The sequence below is a fragment of the Scardinius erythrophthalmus genome, assembly GCF_964197995.2.
Source record: "Scardinius erythrophthalmus genome assembly, chromosome: 2".
Classification (NCBI taxonomy): domain Eukaryota; kingdom Metazoa; phylum Chordata; class Actinopteri; order Cypriniformes; family Leuciscidae; genus Scardinius; species Scardinius erythrophthalmus.
Genome location: NC_138222.1, coordinates 57,230,773 through 57,251,796, shown reverse-complemented (window position 1 = coordinate 57,251,796; position 21,024 = coordinate 57,230,773). Strand labels below are relative to the sequence as shown.

Sequence of the window (21,024 nt, the reverse complement as noted above, 5' to 3'; positions counted from 1 at the left end):
TGAACCACATTTGTGTGGCTATCATGTTTAAGATTTCTTTAAATGAAAACGAAAAGAGTTAGTATGGTGTTTTATCACATATTTCGTTGTCTAAAATATACAGAGATAGCCGGAGTAGCAGAGCGAGCTGAGTGACGCGCGCTGCGTCTGAAGGTGGGCGGGGTTAGGATTTCCCAAGATTTTCCATGATGAAAGTGACCAATCATAAGAGGGTCAGTGCCCTCCTTGGTTTCCGCCCCCAAATTGTCAAAAGTCGTGTAGACTCGAGCGAGCAGAAATCAGCTGAGCGAGCAGAAATCCACTGCGCGAGCAAAACAGCACTCCGCGAGCAGAAATTCACTGCGCGCGAGCAGGATTCCACTGTACAAGCATGAGAGTATGCCAGGCGCTCGCTCGCAGCTACCTGTACACCTCTCGGTTGTTGAATTTGTGCGCGAGTACTTTTATCATGCCAACTGAAGGTTCATTTTTGCGCGTGTGAAATAACATAATGTGCTCGTGAGCATGTCTTACACGCTCATAACATTTGACAAAAAAATGACGCCATAGTAGTGGTTTAGCGTTTTCAACCCAAGCCGTCAAACTGACGTCATCAGAGAAGGAACGCCATTCCAGACCGGAAGTAACTTTTCCGATTTTGATTAAAGATTACCACGGCAAAAAAAAAAAAAACATTCTGTGTATTAACTTGCACGGATTAATTGTTCACCACAAGACTAGCAATATGCGCTAACAAAGTAAATAGGGTCAATTTTGATTTCATGTCAACTTTAACATCATCTCAACATCATCACCAGCAGCGCTCAGTAACAGCATGTGCATTTAGTACTCAAATAGTCCTTTATCCTAATTTTAAACTGTGTCATTGTCGAGAAATAGTCAAATTTGAGCTGATTCTGCAATTTATACCAGGAAAAAGGCACTTTCGCGTTCGTGGGATATCATACATGATTTGCCCATGTGATCGAAGATTACATTTCCTGGTAGTGACTTTAGTAGTCAGAAGAATGTTTTTCTAAGTGTTTTTCTCATACTAAAAGAGAAACAGCCTTTGTTTCTATAATAGAAACCTATTATCTCTCTTCTATCTCTCTATCTATCGTTCAATCATTTTATCATTCGATCTATCTTTCTTTCTTTAGTTTTATCAATGTATAGTTTTATTTATCAGAATGTGTCTGATAAATGTTTTTCACAGATGCAGTTTCACAGAACGTTTCATTCATTTAATTTTATTTTGGAAAAGTGTTCTGGTTTGACCATGATTGAAATAAATGTGTGTATCAAGTGAAACTTGGAATCACATATGTCAAAAGTGTGTGCATGTGACAGCAACTGTGTGTGTGTGTGTCCAGTCATGTATGACAGCACATGTCTGTGTGTGTTTTATGGGCGAATAAGTCCGAAATCCTTCGTGACGGACCGTCTGTTTGATGCTCTACTCTAGAAACGCTTTAGATTTGTGTGTGTGTTCACTCCTGCTGCATCTCGGAGCACCTGACTTTATCAGTTTATCTGCTTTAATGAAATCGACTGAGATTCAGGTGGTGATTGAAGGTGTCAAGGGGTGCGAAAAGTGAACGTATGTGTGTCTGTGTAATAGATCTCCATGGCAACAGTCAATGGGAGCGAGTCACTTTGATGGAATGGCCTCTGTTGGGTAGATTGGGAAATCAAATTGAGGCAGTTACTATAGCGACGCTCCATTGCAGCTACCTCTGCATCTGTCTCGGTGTGTGTGAGTGTGTATGTGTTGTTATATCTTAAAGAGTAAGAGCTTATTAGCAGTGATGGGAATAACGGCGTTATAAATAAACGGCGTTACTAACGGCGTTATTTTTGTCAGTAACGAGTAATCAAACTAATTACTGTTTCCTCCGTTACAACGCCGTTGCCGTTACTGTCAATAAAAATGCGGCGTTACTATAATTGAGCTCACTGAAGCGGTTTTCATCCGAGTAGGCTCTCTCTAAGCCAGCGCGCTCGACAGTGCGCGAGAGAGACTGAGTGTGTCCACGTGCTCGACAGTGCGAGAGAGAGACCGTTATCCGAGAGAGCGCTCGACAGTGCGCGAGAGAGACCGAGTGTGTCCGAGAAAGCGCTCGACAGTGCGCGAGAGAGACCGAGTGTGTCTGAGAAAGCGCTCGACAGTGCGCGAGAGAGACCGAGTGTGTCCGAGAACGCGCTCGACAGTGCGCGACAGAGACCGAATGTGTCCGAACAACGAGCATAAATACTTGAATACTTTACTTTATAAATAAATTACACATTTCAGCATTAGAATAATCTCTGTAGCATATTGGTATCATATGCAATGTTTTAATTAGTTTATATAGCCTAACATAAACTCCAAAATAACCTGCAGGGAACGTTCAAACATGGCTATTTGTTTGACCGGTTGTTAACACGACTAGAATTTGGCTAACCTCTGATGATGACGTTCTCTGTAGGTTATAAAAATAAAGCCCCAAAAGATTATATTTTATTATTATTATTTATGTTGGTACATTGTTCAGTATTATATTGAGAGCACTTTTTGTTAAACTTAATATTGTGAGGAAGAAAATACTTCAAGTAGGCAATACAGTCTACCAGTTGTAAAGGTGTGTGAGTTTTATCATTTTAATGATATGCACTAGTGTATGTGTAAGAAGGCTATATTTTCTATGACAATTTATTTATTTTTGGTACATTTCTTAAGAAGCATGTTCTATTTAGTGTCTATTTAATTCATTTAACATTTCATATTGGGGTATCCAAGAAATTTCTTATATTTACACTTTTTTTTTTTTTTTAAAGTAACGCAATAGTTACTTTACCCGGTAATTAGTTACTTTTGTAATGATGTAATTCAGTTACTAACGCAGTTACTTTTTGTGAGAAGTAACTAGTAACTATAACTAATTACTTTTTTTAAGTAACTTGCCCAACACTGCTTATTAGTGTCAAAAGTGACCTAACGACCAGCTATTTACTTTCAAACTAAGGATCCAACCATCATACTCAGATAAAAGTCATGTAGCTTCACAAAGTGACTCAAATCTTTCTGTAGTTTTCGCTTACACAACCCTGTCTTTCTCCTCGTTGTGACTTTTTTTCAGACATCCGTGACCGCAGGAAGAAACCTGTCATGCTGTTCATTCACGGTGGCTCTTATATGGAAGGAACCGGAAACATGTTTGATGCCAGCGTGCTTGCGGCATATGGCAATGTCATTGTTGTCACCATGAACTATAGGCTGGGAGTTCTGGGTAAGTGCACTTCAATTTCTTCCCCATTAACTCTTCATGCAGGTCTGGACTCACACGAGGACATTTATGGAGGGTCATTTAGGGTTTGTTCACTTTTGTAGTTCATTTCTCTTGGTTGTTTTGGTCAGGACCAAAAAAAGAAAGAAAATAATACTTTTAGGGTGTATTCACACTTGTCATCTTTGGTTAGATTAAAACAAACTCTGGTGCAATTGTTCTGTTAGTGCGGTTCATTTGAATAAGTGTGAACGCTGCTATCTGAACCCTGGTACCACCAAACAAGCGGACCGGGACGCTGAAAAGATGAGTCTCAGTCCGCTTTCAAACGAATTCTGGTGCGGTTCGAATGAAATATGAACGCAACACGGACCAAAGACATGTAAACAAACCCAAAACAGGATGTGATGTCACAAGATGTGACCCTGAAAAGAACAGAATGCTCAAGCATATCTAGTCATGATGTTGCCCATCACAGTTCGGGACAGGCATCAGAACCGTGTCTCCTCACAGCAGATCTGTGTGTGTGTGTGAGACGAAGGGATTCTTGTCGCTGTTTTGACTCCTTTACACATTTTATAAGCTCTTCACGAGTTCTCAGAGTTCGTTTTGAAGCGGACCGAGACTCATCTTTTCTGAGTCTCGGTCTGATTGTTTGGTGGCACCAGGGTTCGGTTGGAAACGCTCACAGTTATTCAAATGAACCGCACTAACAGAGCAATCGCACCAGGGTTCGTTTTAATCCAACCAAACATGCCTAGTGTGAACACATCCTTTATGATTATCTACGATCAGGCTGTATCTACTCTTATTTATGTTTTCATGTACTTTTTAAATCATGTGTGGACACATCTTTGGGATTGAGATTAGTGAATCAGTTCATTGGGACTGTTTATGTGAATCAAATGGTTCATGATGTGTGAATCAATTCATGTACAAGCATTTGTCTAAACAAACCAATTCACTGATTCAATTGAGGGAAACTTTACCACTGGAGATAGTATGGGCAATAACTAGAAATTATGTGGAGAAGAGGGAATGAGATGGGGAAATATATTGACTTGAACCTGGTATATTATGGCTTGTAACTGCAAGGCAATGTTTTCAACTACAACATTAATGTGAGGTCACTTTTAGCAGCCTGGTCAAGATAGTTAACTCTGAGTTAATGGTTAAATCTGGGTGAATTGCATCATTGATTTTCTATAGAAAAGAGCATCACCGAATCCCATTGTGCACGAACTACAGGCTAAAGGTCCATTTCTGCTTAATTGCTCTTAATATATGAGTCACTTAAAGTGAATCCTGGATCAGAATAGCTCTTCGGGGAACCTGCCTGCTATTGTCATTAGTCAAAGTTTCTTCATTAGTTTTGACCGCAAAGCTGAATGCGAATAGTTAGGGAAGTAGTCAGGGGTAATCTGAGGTCTTACAAGAGCGTTTCTGAGTTATAAGCGCTAAATCCTTTCTCATTTCCTCTCTCTTTCCTTCTTTTATTATTTCACAAGAGTGAAATATTGAAGAGTGATATATTCATGCAGATTAGTGTTGGCTCTGACAGTTTTATTGGGCCATGGCAGTTAGAAATACATTTTTCCATTTCTTACTTTAACACTGCCCAGAGCGGAGATAAAGCGGCCTTTAGATTTGTGCTTAATGTAAAAATTAAAACAAACGAAAAGGGAATAAAAAAGAAAGGCACTTGCGATTTTCAAAGCATTACTACTAAACTGCAAAATAGTTGGTGCCAGTTTGTATTGGTAATGCTTGTAATATACACACAGATCCCGCTGAAGGGACGCAGGCTGACTCAGATTCTTCGAAGGCCCTGGGAGTGGCTTTCTCTGGCGTATTAGTGCCTTATGTACTTGGGTTCGAAGCTTAGTGCAGATAGCGAAGCTTAGAGATGTCAGCCTCTCGGCTCAGTTTTTTCTGCCATGCAAAAGAGAGTGCTTATATTTGTTTGTGAATGTCTTTCTCTCACTGTCTGTTTGTCTTCTCATAGACTCAAGACTTTCCCCCTCTAGATATAATGCAAAGCGCAAGGAATTTAAATTGAGGCAGAGAGAGAGAGAGAGTATGTGTTTCTAAATTATTGATGAAAAATGTCTTTCTGGTGTGATGAGCAGTGAAGACGCAGTGGCCTCAGCGGTGACCTGTTAATTCAAAGATCCCCTCTTATGCTATGTTAAAGGCTCTTGATTTTGTTTTGGAGTCTCCTACAATAGGTTTACATGCATCCAAGATCAAAAAACACGACGGCGTCAGATTTTTCCGTATCGATTCCAGTGCGAGTCCTCGTTCTTTTGAAGAGCATCAAAGTGGATTCTCAGCGCTGAAGACAGCGTCTTCTCGACATGAACAACACGAACCAAACTCTTCCAGTCTCAGCTACAACTACAGTGTTTGAGGGTCAAAGTAGACGCTGTTCACAGGCAGCCAATGAAGACCTTAGACTGGCATTATGCAAATGAGTTACATTGTTACGTAGTTGTATAACAGGAAGTGAGACTGGAATTGCTGACTACTCATTTCGGCAGATCAGAATCAATTCTTTCTTTTAAAAGACAACTTTGCAGACCTTTTACATTCGCAAACTGCTATATCACACAGATCATATTTAAAAAACCAATAGGGGCACAAACTCAACTTTGTGGAACTTTTTTTACTTGATATAGTAGCTATAAGCTGTTTTCAAACCAGTAGCTTTTCCAGTTTTTCAAACGCTTTCTTAAAGATTTCTCGCGCTCATACGTAGTGTTGAGAAATCTGAATTTCTCTTCAGTTTAGCAAATCACTCAATTTGGTTCATGTAAATCAAGTGGTTCACTTTTTGTGAAACCACTTGTTTGTGTAAATTTGGTGATTCTCACTGTATAATAACTTTTTGTCTGGACAAACAGATTCACTAAAATCCATAACAGATTCATTTGAAGCTGATCTTTATTTTGCACAATTTTCAGGTAAACCTTGTTGGTCATCACATTTTTCCACTCGGTTACAGAATTTAGAGTGCTTTCTAGTTGTATTTAGCTTAAAATTGTGCATTAAAGTTTAATACTGTCACCCTTATTAAGATCCCTAATGTATTTTGTGCCAGATCAATACCGCTCTGATCATAATAAGAAATTATATCATCTGAGGTAATGTTCAAAATGTTGAGGTTAGTTAGATTTTTATATAGGAATTGACAGTAAAGACATTTATAATGTTACAAATAAATGCTGTTCTTTTTACTTTCTATTCATTAAAAAATCCTGAGAGTTTCCACAAAAATATTAACATTGAACACTGATAATAATCAGAATAAATCAGCATATTAGAATGATTTCTGAAGGATCATTTGACACTGAAGACTGGAGTAATGATGCTGAAAATACAGCTTTGATCACAGGAATAAATTACATTGTACCAGACTTGTTTCAAAAGCATTAAAAAATGTTTGATCCGAAACGTTTGAATGGTGGTGTACATAAAGATATTGCCCCATAGCTTTCTCAGTAGCCTATAGTGTTGCTACTGGCAAGGCAAGCTTTAATTGAAGTCCTTATGTTTGAGTCGTGCCATACCACAAGGACACCTGATGCATGCTAGTCTCCACACAGGAGAAATGTGTGTGTGCTGCAGGATTTACAGCAGCAGTGACAGGACACAATTAACATCAGCACATCTCATCATGCACTGGCCCTTCCTCTCCACTGTCAGCTTCTATCATGCGCCGGCAATATGAGCACTGAGGCGAAGGAACTGCAGATCCTCTATCATCTGAAATGAGAATGAGTGACGTGACTCAAACTATAATTTAGATAAAACCATTGGCCTGCTCACAGGCTGTCACTCGTTCAGACACAGATGCTTTGCTCATTAGAGTTATGGATTCAATTTACAGTCACACCACATCCAACTGAAAGAATTCAATTTCATTTCTAGACTTTAGGAAGATGCATAATTCATACCTTTAAAGGTTGTATGGTTGCACAGGTCATTTGAAGGTTGTGTGGGTCATTTGAAGATTTTATAAGCCATTGGAAGGTATTTTTAATACACTAAGATTTACGGATTTCAATTGTATAGTAAAATTCCATTAAATTGAATCATTCTTACATGTTATTCATATTATAGATTAAAAATTTTAAATGAGTAAAGTAGAGCTCAATAAAACATTTTGTATAAAGCTGAATGGATTTGAATTTACAAATACGAATCACATAAGCTAAATGGTCCATTCCATTGTTCCATTAAGATTTACACAAAATGTTTTAGTAAGCTCTATTTTTTTTTTTTTTTTTTTTTTTTTTTTTTTATATGAATAATATGTAAAACAAAATTATGCAATTCAGTTTGATGAAGTTTGGTGGAATTGAAATTTGCAAATCTTTAAAAAAAGGCTTTTTTTGTGTGTACTTTATAGATGCCAAAGATCTTATGTTACAGACATTGGGTCTCATTCACTTACCATGTGTACACACGGATTTGTGTGTGAAATCTGCGTACGAATATTTTCACAAACAAATTATGATTCATCAATAACTTTTCAACAAATTTAGGAACATCTGAAACCACACGTACACAAAAATCACATACTCTGGGTGGTCTTATAAATGTGTTAAGATGTAATTTTATACATATTTCATCCTAAATATATTTCATTATTTTATACACTCATACGAGTAAGAAAAGGTGTGGTATAGTTCGAGCTGCGAGGTTCCTCTGCATAAAGACGGAGATACGCATATGTACAGCTGGCTAATCAGACGTCTGTATAAAAGGTGTTTGAGTTTGAAGCACTCTTTGCTCGAGGATCTTACTGTGCGTTCTCAGGCGTGAACTCGTCTTTAGAGAGACGTGACGAAAGGAAAGCATGTGCGGAAAGCCCTTATATGGACATGTTTTGGCGTGTGCTTATACTGTAAATATGAATAATCCATGCAATTATTGTGTTTTGGCCCATCACAAACTTTGAATTAATAAATTTTCACTCTGTTCTGATATATCTTATATACCCCTAGACCTAAATTAACTTATGTTAAGGAATGCAGTAAAAAATAAAAATAATAATAATTGTTAGTTCATGATACTTGATGCATTAACTAGTGCTTGCCAATTGAACCTTATAATGAAGTGTTACATAATGTAATTTCAATTAGATCCAGGCAGTCTCATACTTCAATCCCGGGTGAACGTCATTTTCATGTTCATGGATTGTTATATTTGATTGCATTTTTAATGTCATTTTACTGACTTTATTCATTTGGTCTGGACTGTATTGTGCTATTCATATAATATGTGTGAAACAGCGAAACTGCCAAAGGATACTCAAAATTTAGTAGGTGAGTTGCACATCTAAAAGCTGAAAGAGCCGGTCTGAGGGTGACAGAACTATAAATCTCCCTTTAAATATTTGTATGTGTTTTGTATATTTAAATTGGTTTCAACGACTGGCCCACAAGCTCAGTTTAGCTCATACTTATGTCTGAATGCTTGCTGTCGTTAGCATGTGTCGGAAACCCTATTGGATCCAGTTTATCTAAACTACAGCTCATTATTTCTGTATCACCTGTCACATAATATATGTCATGCACAAACACACAGACACACACAGTGAAAGGGCTGGGTTGGGGGAAGGAAAGATAGTTATAAATTCCTTATTTACACACATGTCTTACTCTCTCTTTAGCTTTTCAGGTAGTTCTGCCTGTCTTTTCTTACCCTGCGACAGTAGACAACACCAGCATTCATCATTGCCTTGACACAATCACTTGTTCATACATCTTTTCCCCTTCTGCTATACTCTGTTTTTCCTCTGGTGGGCTGCAGGTAGAAGTGCCATCTTCATATTCCCCAACACAGTCATGCCCCCCCCCACCACCACCACCACACACACACACACACACACACACACACACACACACACACACACACACACACACCGTTACCGTGACAGTGGTTGCCATGGAGGTGATGATTTAGGCTTAACACTTGCACTGCATCTTTCTGGCTGACAGTGAAAACGGTGTCTCGACCCCAACCATCACATTGCAGAAGATCTATACAAAAAACACATCTCTGAAATCAAGTAGATATTTGATTCTAGCTTTCACTCTTGTTCTTTGTTCTTGTTCGTCTGCTGTTTTTCAGATCTTTCTCTCATTTCTGTTTATCGGACTTTGGTCTGGAGTGTATTCTGAAAAAGGAAATTCTGCTAAATATGTGATTGATATATCAGGTGCTCACAAAGGCATTAAGAGAGAGACAGAAATAGACATGGAGAAAATATAAAATGTAACAGTGAAAATAAAGTGAGTGTTTTTGAAGGAGGAGAGTGGAAAAGAAGAGATTTAAAAGATATTTGAAAAGATGTATTTATAGGGAGGTATTTATTTTAAACCGTGGTAGTCTTTGAAGTATCATGTGGAGTATCATATTAAATATGGTAGTCATACAGTACTTTACAAGGGATATATTATAGTTAATTACTGTGGTATCTTATAGTACCTTTACAGTACTGAAAAAATCATAAGAGGCTGAATCTCTGGAAATCATTTTAGAGTCACATTTTACCATAAAATCAAAGAAAAAAGAAAATAGATATACTTGCTTAGTGGTTTTGTTATTCCCAAGAAGGAACTTCATTACCGTAAGGGACCCATAGAACATGTTTTTCCATTCCACTACATTTCCATTGTTTTTCAGTGTAAACACGCACTAGATGGATGTGTGTAACCGATGCGCTTGCGTCTTTTGCATGGCACGGTGTTTTAAAAACGTGCTTAAGTTAAAATTGTAAAGATTTTAAAGGAAATGTCTCTAGACCTCGTTTTTCATTCCAACCTGCGTCTCGTGTTCTCAACAGCAAAAACGTGTGTAAACCTTCTCTAATACAGTATTTTTTAATGATTTCAAATACTGTTTTAAAAATCAGAAGTGTAAAATTATGTATAAATACTTTTTTATGTAAATAATAAAGCATCATTTTAAACAATATGCGATTTTCTTTTGCATCATGGTAATGACAACTGGGAGATTAAGCTGCACGATTAATCATTAAAAGATCGTGATCTCGATTCAAGCACACACGTGATCTTATTCCTTGTCAACGATTCGTCTGTCTATTAAACCTTTGACAAGTACGATCACAGTGAACACTCAGATCTGCGTTGGCGCGGAGAGAGCAGTTGACATGTATAGGTATGAAACAGCTTCACAAACTGTCTTTTCAACCACACATCAGTATTTCTGTGTGACAATAATTCAGATTATCACAGAAGCACTGGGATACAAGTTTACAGTTCGCGTGTAAACGTGATGTCTGTGGTAGCAATCAGCATAGAGTAAATCACCTTTTGAAAGAGACGCAACGCTTCAGAGAAAAGATTGTATAGATTACATCGTTACAGCGTGGTGACAAATGACTTTATTTGTAATTGAATCAGTGATTTAAGAGATTTGTTCAAAAATGTTGATTCATCCAATGAAACAAGTGAAGTATTTATGAGTGAGTCATTGAATCATTCACTTTTAAAATCATTTATTCAGATTAATTAAACATTTTAAATAGACTGCAGCAATTAACATTTAGTCAGAACCTCTAGTAAATGACATGTTATTTTGTTTAGTTGTCCGTTCAGAATCATAATCACTGTTTGAAAGTAAAAAATCATGATTCTCACTGTATCCAGAATCATGCAGCTCTATGGGAGTGTGTTTTCCTTAAGCAAACTATTTATTTAGTTTAATTTTGAGCTGAAATATAGTCTGGACATGTTTTTTTATGAGATTCACTACAGGTTAAAGGAGAAAGAGAGATTGAAATTGTGTTGCATGTTTATAACTACAATTTTAGTGCTGTTGAAGAAATCTGCTGCTGTTTGACACACACACAGACTAACATGTAATGAATAAATAGACGTTTATGAAGAGTGATGACATTCACTGATAGTTATCTGCGGGGGTCTTATTTACGTGTGAGCGTGTGTCCTGACAAGGTTGAGGGAGATATTAAGACGTGAACGAAGAGCCGGACTCCAAATCCTGACCGTCCGGGCAGTTTCCATAGCAACCCAAGGCAGAACAGATAAGCAGAAGCCTCTTGACTCCGAGTCTGTGGAAGAGATGGGGAAAAAAGCAAGACTCAAAGATCAGGGAGAAAAAATAATGAAGGAGACAGAAGATGGAAGGATGACGTTAATAAGTTGTCTGATCTTGAAGCAGTGAGTTGCACTACTGCACGCACACACACACACACACACACACACACACACAAACAAACACATTACTGGTTATGCAAGAAACACGTTCATTTCTTTTCATTTGTTTCATCCATTTATTTGGTTGTTCCTTCTTAATTTTCCCTCATCAGAAGTTTTCTTCCAGTCACACACCAAAACTGTATTTTCCTCTCTCCAGTTTTAAAAAAGATTAACGCCACTGATGGATGTGTTACACCTTAGACACATTTCCTATAACTTCTTGAAAACTTACGGCTCCATTATAGTTGGAGATAAGTTTCCTCAAGCTTCTGACAGACAGGAGAGAATCCGCTCGGATTTGAGCAACTTCGCTTCAAACAGCTGACACAACTTTTGTGCTTATAGAGCGAGTCTGTGTTCGGATGCTGGAGTTTTCCACCTGACAGGTGCTTTAACCTGTGGGAATTACAGACGTGGATTTTAAATGGGTACAGAAGGACACACAGGCCCATATGTATCAGCCATCTCTTGAGTTTGACTGACGGTTGAATTCAGCTCTCTGTCGGATTTGGATTTTGTATGTATTAGCATATAGAATAAACACAGATCCTAAAACAATACTCCAGCTCTGTTTTTATACGTATCATTTTATGTCTCCGTTCTGTCAGTTCCTTCCATTACTCACCAGAAACTCTCAGAGTTATTCCGTTTTTATCAAGAGAGACAAACTATTCATCAAGATATCAACGAATAGTTCTACATCATCTCCTCATAGGCTCCGCCCACTGGCGTTCAGTCGCTTAACGGCTGACATTTTCCTACACTGGATGTGAGCGTCATGTCAAAACCCATTATATTCACTGACGCTGTCTACACTGATACAGTTTACAGATGCACATTCAGTTTCTGACGTACTTCACGCACTTGAGTCTGTCGACGACAGGACTGATGGACGAGTGGAAGAACGTTCGCTTGTTTAAATAGTTCATCTGTGTCTGTAGGGACTTCAGAAGGATCCAAGTGTCGGAAACAAGAGGATGGTTTATTATAATGGCGTCCCGGATCATATGTTTGTCCTGAGCATTTTGCAAAAAACTTTATTAACATTATAAGTGAACTTCAAGAAACATATTAAAATAATTACTTTATTTTTTATCCATGTCAATAAATGGCTAAAAAAATCTTTAAAAAATACATCTATTAACTTATTTCATGAAAAGAAATTAGTATTTGACTAGCTGATTATATTTGTTTAGATGTGCTTAATCTTCTGTTTACATTTCAATACAAATATTTAAAAATTAAGTTATATTATATTTGAAAATTATAATTATATGATCTTTTCCCAGTTCACATTTGTATAAGGACAGTAAATGTTGAAGTTCAGTCTCTTTTATTTATTTGTTTGTTTGTTTGAACAAGATTATTATGTAGGGTATTATTATATAGGGTAGAGCTTTTGCTAGTTATGTTAGCACATGTGTATGTGCTGTAGGATAATAGTTACTGCAAAATATTGTAGTTTTCTGAATGTTTCAATTAATCCGAGTTATGTAACTCAGTAGAGTTTACTTTTTCAGTTAAGTTTCCATTACGAGAACTTTAATTAAGTCAAACATTTTTTTACATTAACATTAATGGAAGTCAATTTGAAGAATCTTCTATTAAGTGTGTGGAAATGTTCGCATCAATTTTGTTAGGTTCGTTTAATTAAGAACAAATCATTTTTTGAGTGAAGGTATACACAACAGTACAGCCTAAGTATATCACTTACAGACCCTTTTTCATTTGCATTTAAATAAATATGGCTTCTGCTCAAGCTTCTGGAATTACTTTTCTTTATGTAGTTTCAGAATCCAGATTATGAACGGCTGTGGTCTGTGGCTGGATGTCTTCCATAGGAGTTAAGAGGTCTTGATGTTTCTCTATTCCCTTTCTAGTGCACACTGACTACATTGTATGGCCTCTGGTCAAATCCTTTCTGGACAGCACAACTGGGATTTTTTCAGGATTCTTGCTGCTCTTTTCTTCTCGACCTGTCTCTTCTCTTTTCTGCGTGTGAGGTGTTTGAATGTCTGTAGCATTTTAACCACACATACACACCGGGCGGCATCTGTGACATTGATACTGGCTGTCAGACTCATTTGCATAAGCTGAAGGACAGGTGGAGGATGTGACCCCTGGCAAGTGTGACCAGATTGATTGACAGCTGAGGGCCGCCCCTGCCTAACTAAAGAGACAGGGATACAAGATGAATAAATGAAGGGGGAAAGCGTTAATAAAATATGGATGAATTTGTGTGAAAGATAAGAAAGGATTTACAACACAAGGGGAATGGAAGAACAGGAGAGGAAGAAACAGGGATGAAGCTTTCTCTTCTTTCCATTACGTTGCATATGCTGAAAACGCATCAGAGAATCAGTAGACGGTCTTTTATCAATGATGTGTACAGTGACCGAGACAGTAATTGGAGACATAAAGTGATACTTCACCGCTGGCAAAATGGGCTTTCAATAAAACTTGCGGCCTATACAGTAGAAAGGCGAAAAATGTGTATCTGTGCTAGAGAAAACAGAGAAAAAAAGCTGTTGTCTTCCTTTTTTTATAAATAAGTAAAAATCTTCAACACCCATAATGCACTGGGCATGTTGTCATCCAAGGCCACTCCCACCATCTGCTGTGGATAAGCTTACCAGAGTCAAATACCGCTTTGCTTTAGTCTGAAATACTTCAGAGCAAACTTTTAGTCATAGTTATGTCGACTTGTGTTGATCACGGGTGCAAGAATTCAAAGAGTCAACGTTTATCAGGAGTGAGTTACTTTCGGTTTCCATTGAAGGATCCAGACCGTTGAAACATTATTATAAAGCTACAGAAAATCAGAAAAACCTCCGTGTTTGTAGTCAACTTTAAACTGGATGACAATGAACTGTGTTTTATGCCAAATGCAGGGGGAAAACTGAAAGAAACTGTCAGAAAAACGCCACGTCATAGAGGTCAGAAAGCTGTTGCACAGTGTTCCATTTTTACCATAAAGCTTTTTAAAGAGTAGACAAAGTACGATACAATTTTCAGCGATAAACCTACTCTTACAATAACCGTTCTGTTAATAACCCTCTGCTGATCGACTGTCTGTGGGCGAGGATACAAAAATGCAGAAGTATAATCTGTAGTTTTGACGAAAGCCCTGGAGCTGTCAATGTCATCTGCTGACAAATAAACGTGAATTTCTCAATCCAGGAAACAGAGAACGAGTAAACATTGTTCATTTACATATACTACCGACACTGTAACATTACGAAGCGGAGTTACACTTTAAGCAGCAGCTAAAATGTATGAATGTCTTTGCATTATACATCAAGCGGCATTTCTTTTAAAGAAATATAGCACTTTTTATACAAAAAGGATTATTAAACAATTCATATTTTGATCATAATTCATAAGCCTTTTTACAACCTGCATGACTTTCTCTTCTTCGTGGAACACAATAGGTTTATTTTTAAAGTATATCCTTGCCGCTCTTTTTCATAGAATGAAAGTGAATGAGGACTGAGACTGTCAAGCTCCACAGTGACACAAAATCCTCATAAAAGTGCCATGACTCATGCTCTATATTCAAAGTTCCCTGAAATGTGTGATAGCTACAGTATATTATATTATTTTGAAGCTTTTTTTTTATCAGACTTAGGAAAAGTTTCTATAGTTGTTCACAACTCTGTAGTTAATGCATTTTCCTAGGAAACGTGTATGAACTTAAGGCTAACATCCACTGTTTGTTTGTAAACTTACAGCGTTTTCTTTACTCAATAAACACTATATATATAGTATATGTAATGGCTAATGTTTTATGTATTTAAGGGGCAGAGACGAGTGTCTTAGTCTGTATTTGTCATTGTTGAGTTATAGCCAATACTGTTTTAAATAGTGTGTGCGAAGCACTTTGTCTTTTATAACATGAGATTTTGGTCAAATGACAGAAAAAAACTGAGCGCCTACATAGCTACAATAAACTTTATAACCTAAAAGTTAGTGAAAACATAATGTGAGGCACTTACAAAACACGCATGTCCATTATTCTCTAATTTTGGTATTTTTCGCTGGATTTTCGGTAAAATGTTAATAATAATGCCACATGCAAGTGTCTGACCTTATATAAGGCACAATATCAACTTTGACAACGCAGTGTTTAATTACTTAAAAATTACATTTTCTACAAAGAAGAGTTTTTGGAAATACAAGGTTTCCACCCGACATCGTTTGGTGGTTGACGCATGACATTTCCATGATATTTTTATGAATATTTTAGCTTATTAATTATATGAATGTATAAGTATGCCACCTTTTGCCTGCACTGTGACAAAGGAATCTTAAAAAGTCCAAATATCCAAAGTCAACTCCCCAAAATGATTTCATTTTAACCACCCATTTAGATTTATAAACTGATCCGGAAATGTCAGTTTTCTCGTCCCTCAGTTTTTCTTGGCCTTTTGCCGTTATATCCTCCATCTCTCTCTCTCTAAGGTCATGACTGTGGAGATCAGCTGCCGCCCCTCCCTCAGCTCCCATTTTCCTCGCATGCAAATTAAATCGGAAAGAACTGCACAAAGCCGCAATTACTGCAGGTTAAACACACACACACACACATACCGCATGGATGACTGATGGGAAGCAGCATATGGTGATAGAGGGGGTGGTTTAAGGTTCATTTCAGGCTGCAATTTGGCGTAATCAGGTTTGCATACGCCATATTGCGTGTGTTTAAACATGTACGGCTGCATACCCATGTGCCCTCGCGCACGTACCCTTCATTTGGTGCAAAATTTCACGTTTGCAAGCTGCTTCATGCTAATTAACTCATTAACTCATTAACCAATTAACTGGTGCATTCTGGGGAAGCAGCCCATTTCCTGTCAGCGTGTTTTCTCAGGGGACGCTGATATCTCTGCCAGTCTCCTTTCATTCCACTGTCTGTGTTTAATAAACCTTACACACTCCGCTGAACAGAGACAAAGACCTCCATGGCTATTATCAGTCCTTATTTATTCCAGCGATGCTTTTCCATAGAAGCAGGATTTGTTTAGTTTTTTTTTTGGGGGGGGGGGGGGGGGCGTGTTTACACCCAAACCCTCCTCTTCAGTTTGCGGTGCTCAGCAAGGCGTTCTCCTCCAGACTGCTCTAAAGTATCTAACAGCAGTGAGTCTTGGCAAGAAGTCGGAAACTAATGGAAGCCTTTGGAAGCTGCACACTTCTAGTGCTGAGCCAATCAGGTGTTCGGGAGCCCCCGTGTCCATGCGGGATTGGTCGGAACGGTGCTAGAAACACAAGTATATGATTTGAAATCAACATGTGTTTGTTGTCCCCATCCTTAATGCAGACAGAGTAGCTTTTTTGATAATGAATTCTAGCTTACGGCTTCTGCATACAAACAGTTTAAAGGAGACAGAGAACGAGTAGAATCAGCAATGAGATGTTTGGCTTTATAAATCCGGTCGTATCTCATTTGTTTTCTTTATAATTCCTCTTCCTCTAATTGGGATTATTCAAGCCGCCTCTGCTCGTCGTGAAGCTCTCAGAAAATGATTTCAAACAAAAATATTTGTAACTTTGTCATCTATCTATCTATCTATCTATCTATCTATCTATCTATATATCTATCTGTTCATCTATCCATCTATCTATCTGTATTAGAATGTTGAATTTGAATTCTGCAACCCGGTTTCTACCTCATTTAAAACTCAATTAAAATTTACATTGAATTGAATTGGAATTTAAAAGGCATTCTAAATTCAATTCTGAATGGTGTTCAAATGGCACCCTGACTCATGAAGGTTGCAAGCAGCATTTGATCCATATAGGTTTGCCGTCTAGGGATGCGTTTTATTGGAGAAGCCGCTTTAATTCAATTTAGCTTTATCTAGAAGAGCACTGCAAATAGTCAATGCAATCCACCGTATTTTTTATTTTGTTGATTGATCAATGTACGATATTCAAGTGTTCTAAATCAATGAACGTCTGCTTTATTCTGGAACGTTCCCCTCCACTGAGGATAGAACGCTGAGCTGTGTTTACTCATGAAAAGTCATCATATAATCACAGCCTTGTTCACGCAAAATTATTACAATAATTAATTAAATAAATAAATAAAAAACATTTTAAGAAATATTTTACATTATGTTTGAATAATACAAATTTAACACAAAAAGCATAAATGTTTGAGTATATATATAAATTTGTAGATATTTAAATTCGTTAAGCTCCCCCTGTTTATTCTGTAATGGTTTGCTCTGTTTTACTATTGAAATGCCTTCAAAAACCTTTACGGATTAGCTTTCCCTTTAAGAGCAAAAGAAATATGGAGCAACACAGGTTTTTTTTTGGGTTTTTTTTATTGTGCAAGAACTTTTAGTAAACAATTGAAATCCAAGTCAAATCTTTGCCCGAAAAGAATAAGGAAGGAGTATTGCTGCTATAGTACATGGTGTTTTCCAGTTTCAGTTTGTGTGTGCGTAGGCTACAGGTAGTTCATTAACGATAAACGTATTCCACAAAGTGTGATAACCATAAAGTGACATTTTATCTTCATTTTGAACTATCTAAAGCTTCCTATTTTGAAGCCTAATAAATTTCATTTTTTGTAGTGCAGACTGTTTTAAAGCAGCTTTACAGTGATCAACAAGAAAACAACAGAAGCAGTGATGCAAATAGAATTCAATTCTACTGTAAAGAAGCTCTAAAAAGTCGTGTCATTGTTCAGAAATAAAGATTTTCACACACACACACACAAGTTAGTTCAGTGTTGATTCAGTTCAGTTCTATATGTGTGTGTGCGCGTGCGTGTGCGTGTGCGTGTGCGTGTGCGTGTGTGTGTGCGTGTGTGTGTGTGTGTGTGTGTGTGTGTGTGTGTGTGTGTGTGTGAAAATCTTTATTTCTGAGGTGCAGAATTAATTTCAGATTAAAAGAAATTTGTAACATCTGAGTTAGATAAAATGACATCCTGAAAAGTCCAAAAGCGTAACCTGAGATAAGAGACTTTGATAACTGGAGACACTGGAGTCCTGGCTGACTGTGTGTTTGTGTGAGTCCAATTAAGACACTCTCCTGCAAGCTGACAGTTTGGCTGCAGTCCTTGGATTGAGGAGTCTCAGCGTCTTTTCCTTCCCACCGGCGTTTGCTTTTGTTTAATCATTCTGGATTTGCACCAAATATTGAACTTCTCACGTGGAACGCGGGACCAGCGGAACAGTTACAGATCAAATCAAAGAAGTGCATGCAGTTTAAGATGCGTGGGACTGAAATACCCTTGAAGAAGGGAAGGGGGAAATTACAGAAATATTGCTTCACATCTTCTTAGCTGTCTCATTTGAAACATTTTATAACCACATGGCACTATGTACTGTGCTGAATTAAAGATGTAGCTTTACCTCATCTTTCTTCCGTCTCTCATTCTATACATACATACATACATTTGCACAATCAGTTTTTCATTCAGTTTTGTCAAATCAGTCTGTCATTCTCATTCGTATCTACACACCAGTTTCATTTCATTAAGCATTTCGTTGCTTTACGCTGTATTTGCTTTCTAGCATACTTTTTAAATATGTATAAATTCATATGATGTATTATTCAATATGGAGCTGGGAGTTGGCACCCAGCACTTCACTTCAACAATACTGTTGAAATTACTCGTGTGAAGAAAATTACCGAGTGTGTCAACCGAGAACTGTCACTCTAAACTAATGTTGTCATTTTGTGGGATTACCTTATACTGAACCTGAATAGGTAATGCCTTTGGTGTCACTTTATTTCAAAAAGTGTGGGACGGCTCACAGACATGCTGGTTGTGATGTCACAAAATGCCATATGAATATTAATTAGGCTATGCACAAAGAATTTATTTTGTTATTTTATTGTTTTTATAAATAGATAAAGTCTATACAAAATGTATTTTGGTTTCAATAGCACATCAAGTTATTTTTAACATAAAACTATATTTTTATTACATAGTAATTTGATGGAGCAATCATTCCTGTCAACCATTTAAATCAAGAAACCCCAGGTGAATAGGCTAAAGAACTAAACTACTAGAGACCACCAAACTTCCTCAGTGGATTGATTACATTAAGAATTGCAAAAAAAAAGTTTTCTGAAATGTTATGTTTAAATATGTAAATGAGGCATTATCTAATTTAATATGCATACATTTCTAGAACAAAAATCCCCCCCCCCCACAAACCCCTCTGTAAAAAACCTTCAGAATATAGATAAGAAGTAAAAGTGTAAAGTTTGTATGTTAGTGCTACTGAAGTGGAGATTTCTGACTTTTTAAAGATATGTACTGTAATTAAAATCTTCAGACATAAATAGATAAAACTGTCCACTAGTCTGAAAAAACACTTTATGAAAAGCCAAAAAGGCCCAAATCTCAAAATTGACAGACACATGAAAATAAGAGTGTTTTGCCTGTAATGTCTTGCCTGTAAAGGGCTCAAATCAACTTTTTGTAGGTCAGTGGATAGATTACTCGGTCGCCATTTACATCTCATGTCTGTAAACTTTTGCATTACCAAGGCAACGACTGACGCATTTGTATTACATTCCAAAGAGCTCCGTTATCAACTCCACAGTGGAAAACGAATTCTTATCCGGATCGGCTGGGCCGGATCGGCACGGAATGGAATGGTTAAGAAACGAGAACGGTTTGGCCCGATGGTGGAAAAGCGGCTTTAGTCTTGTGGTAATGTTTCTGCTTTGAGTGTGAGGAATTTCTTGTTCTAATCCATCCTAAACTTTTTATTTTTATAATCCTAAATGTAATCTGTACTGCAGGAAGTGATTGTCAGCATTTGCGGTGGCAAGGGTATGAACTTTTTTTGTTGTTGCAGATTTTGTCTCCACTGTAAGAAATAGTTCATGGCAGCATGCATCTAATACAGTCCAATTCTTGAGTTTTAGTTGTATTTAGATTCAGATTAGAATTAGTTAATTGCAAATATGATCAATATTTACTGTATATTAAATAGTATTTTACCCTGATGGTGCACTACACTGTAAAAAAAATATTGTTGGTTTAACTAAAAAAAAAAAAAAAAAGTAACCTGGTTGGTTAACTTAAGTTAATTAAGTTAATCAGATCATTGCATTAACTCAACATAAACTTAATTATGTTATCTGATTCTGAACCACATAAATAATCTAAGTTTTTTTGACGAAAGAAAATAAATGTTTTACGTACAAAAATTATTTTTACAGTATATTTCCAGTGGATTTTCTTTATCGAGTTAAGACATTACCTTTCATCTAGGGTCGAGCCAAGAGGCAATTAAATGACTGGGTTGTATGTAACATACTTAAAAGTATGTACTTAACCATCACCTGTGCAGTATATACTTTTAGTACTTAGTATCTTATAAAAAGTAAACTGAAACCTGTAGAAGTTAATGTCGCCACTTACTGTGTATAAATCACTTCATGTAGGGTGAGTCACAGAACAGAAATCTCCTGCTGAGCATAATTGGATCAAACACCTTATTGTCCACTCATGCAATCACCATAAAATGAAAATTCTTTCATAAACTTTAGCCAGAATG

At 37.2% G+C, this 21,024-nt stretch overlaps 1 protein-coding gene across 1 annotated transcript in view; it reads left to right on the top strand.

Annotated features, from left to right (window-relative positions):
• nlgn2a (neuroligin 2a) overlaps positions 1-21,024 on the top strand; it is a 194,457-nt gene that overhangs the window by 128,381 nt on the left and 45,052 nt on the right. The window contains exon 4 of the mRNA XM_081353185.1: positions 3,102-3,251. Within this exon, the coding sequence (XP_081209311.1) occupies positions 3,102-3,251 (150 nt within the window). The remainder of the gene's footprint in view (positions 1-3,101; positions 3,252-21,024) is intronic.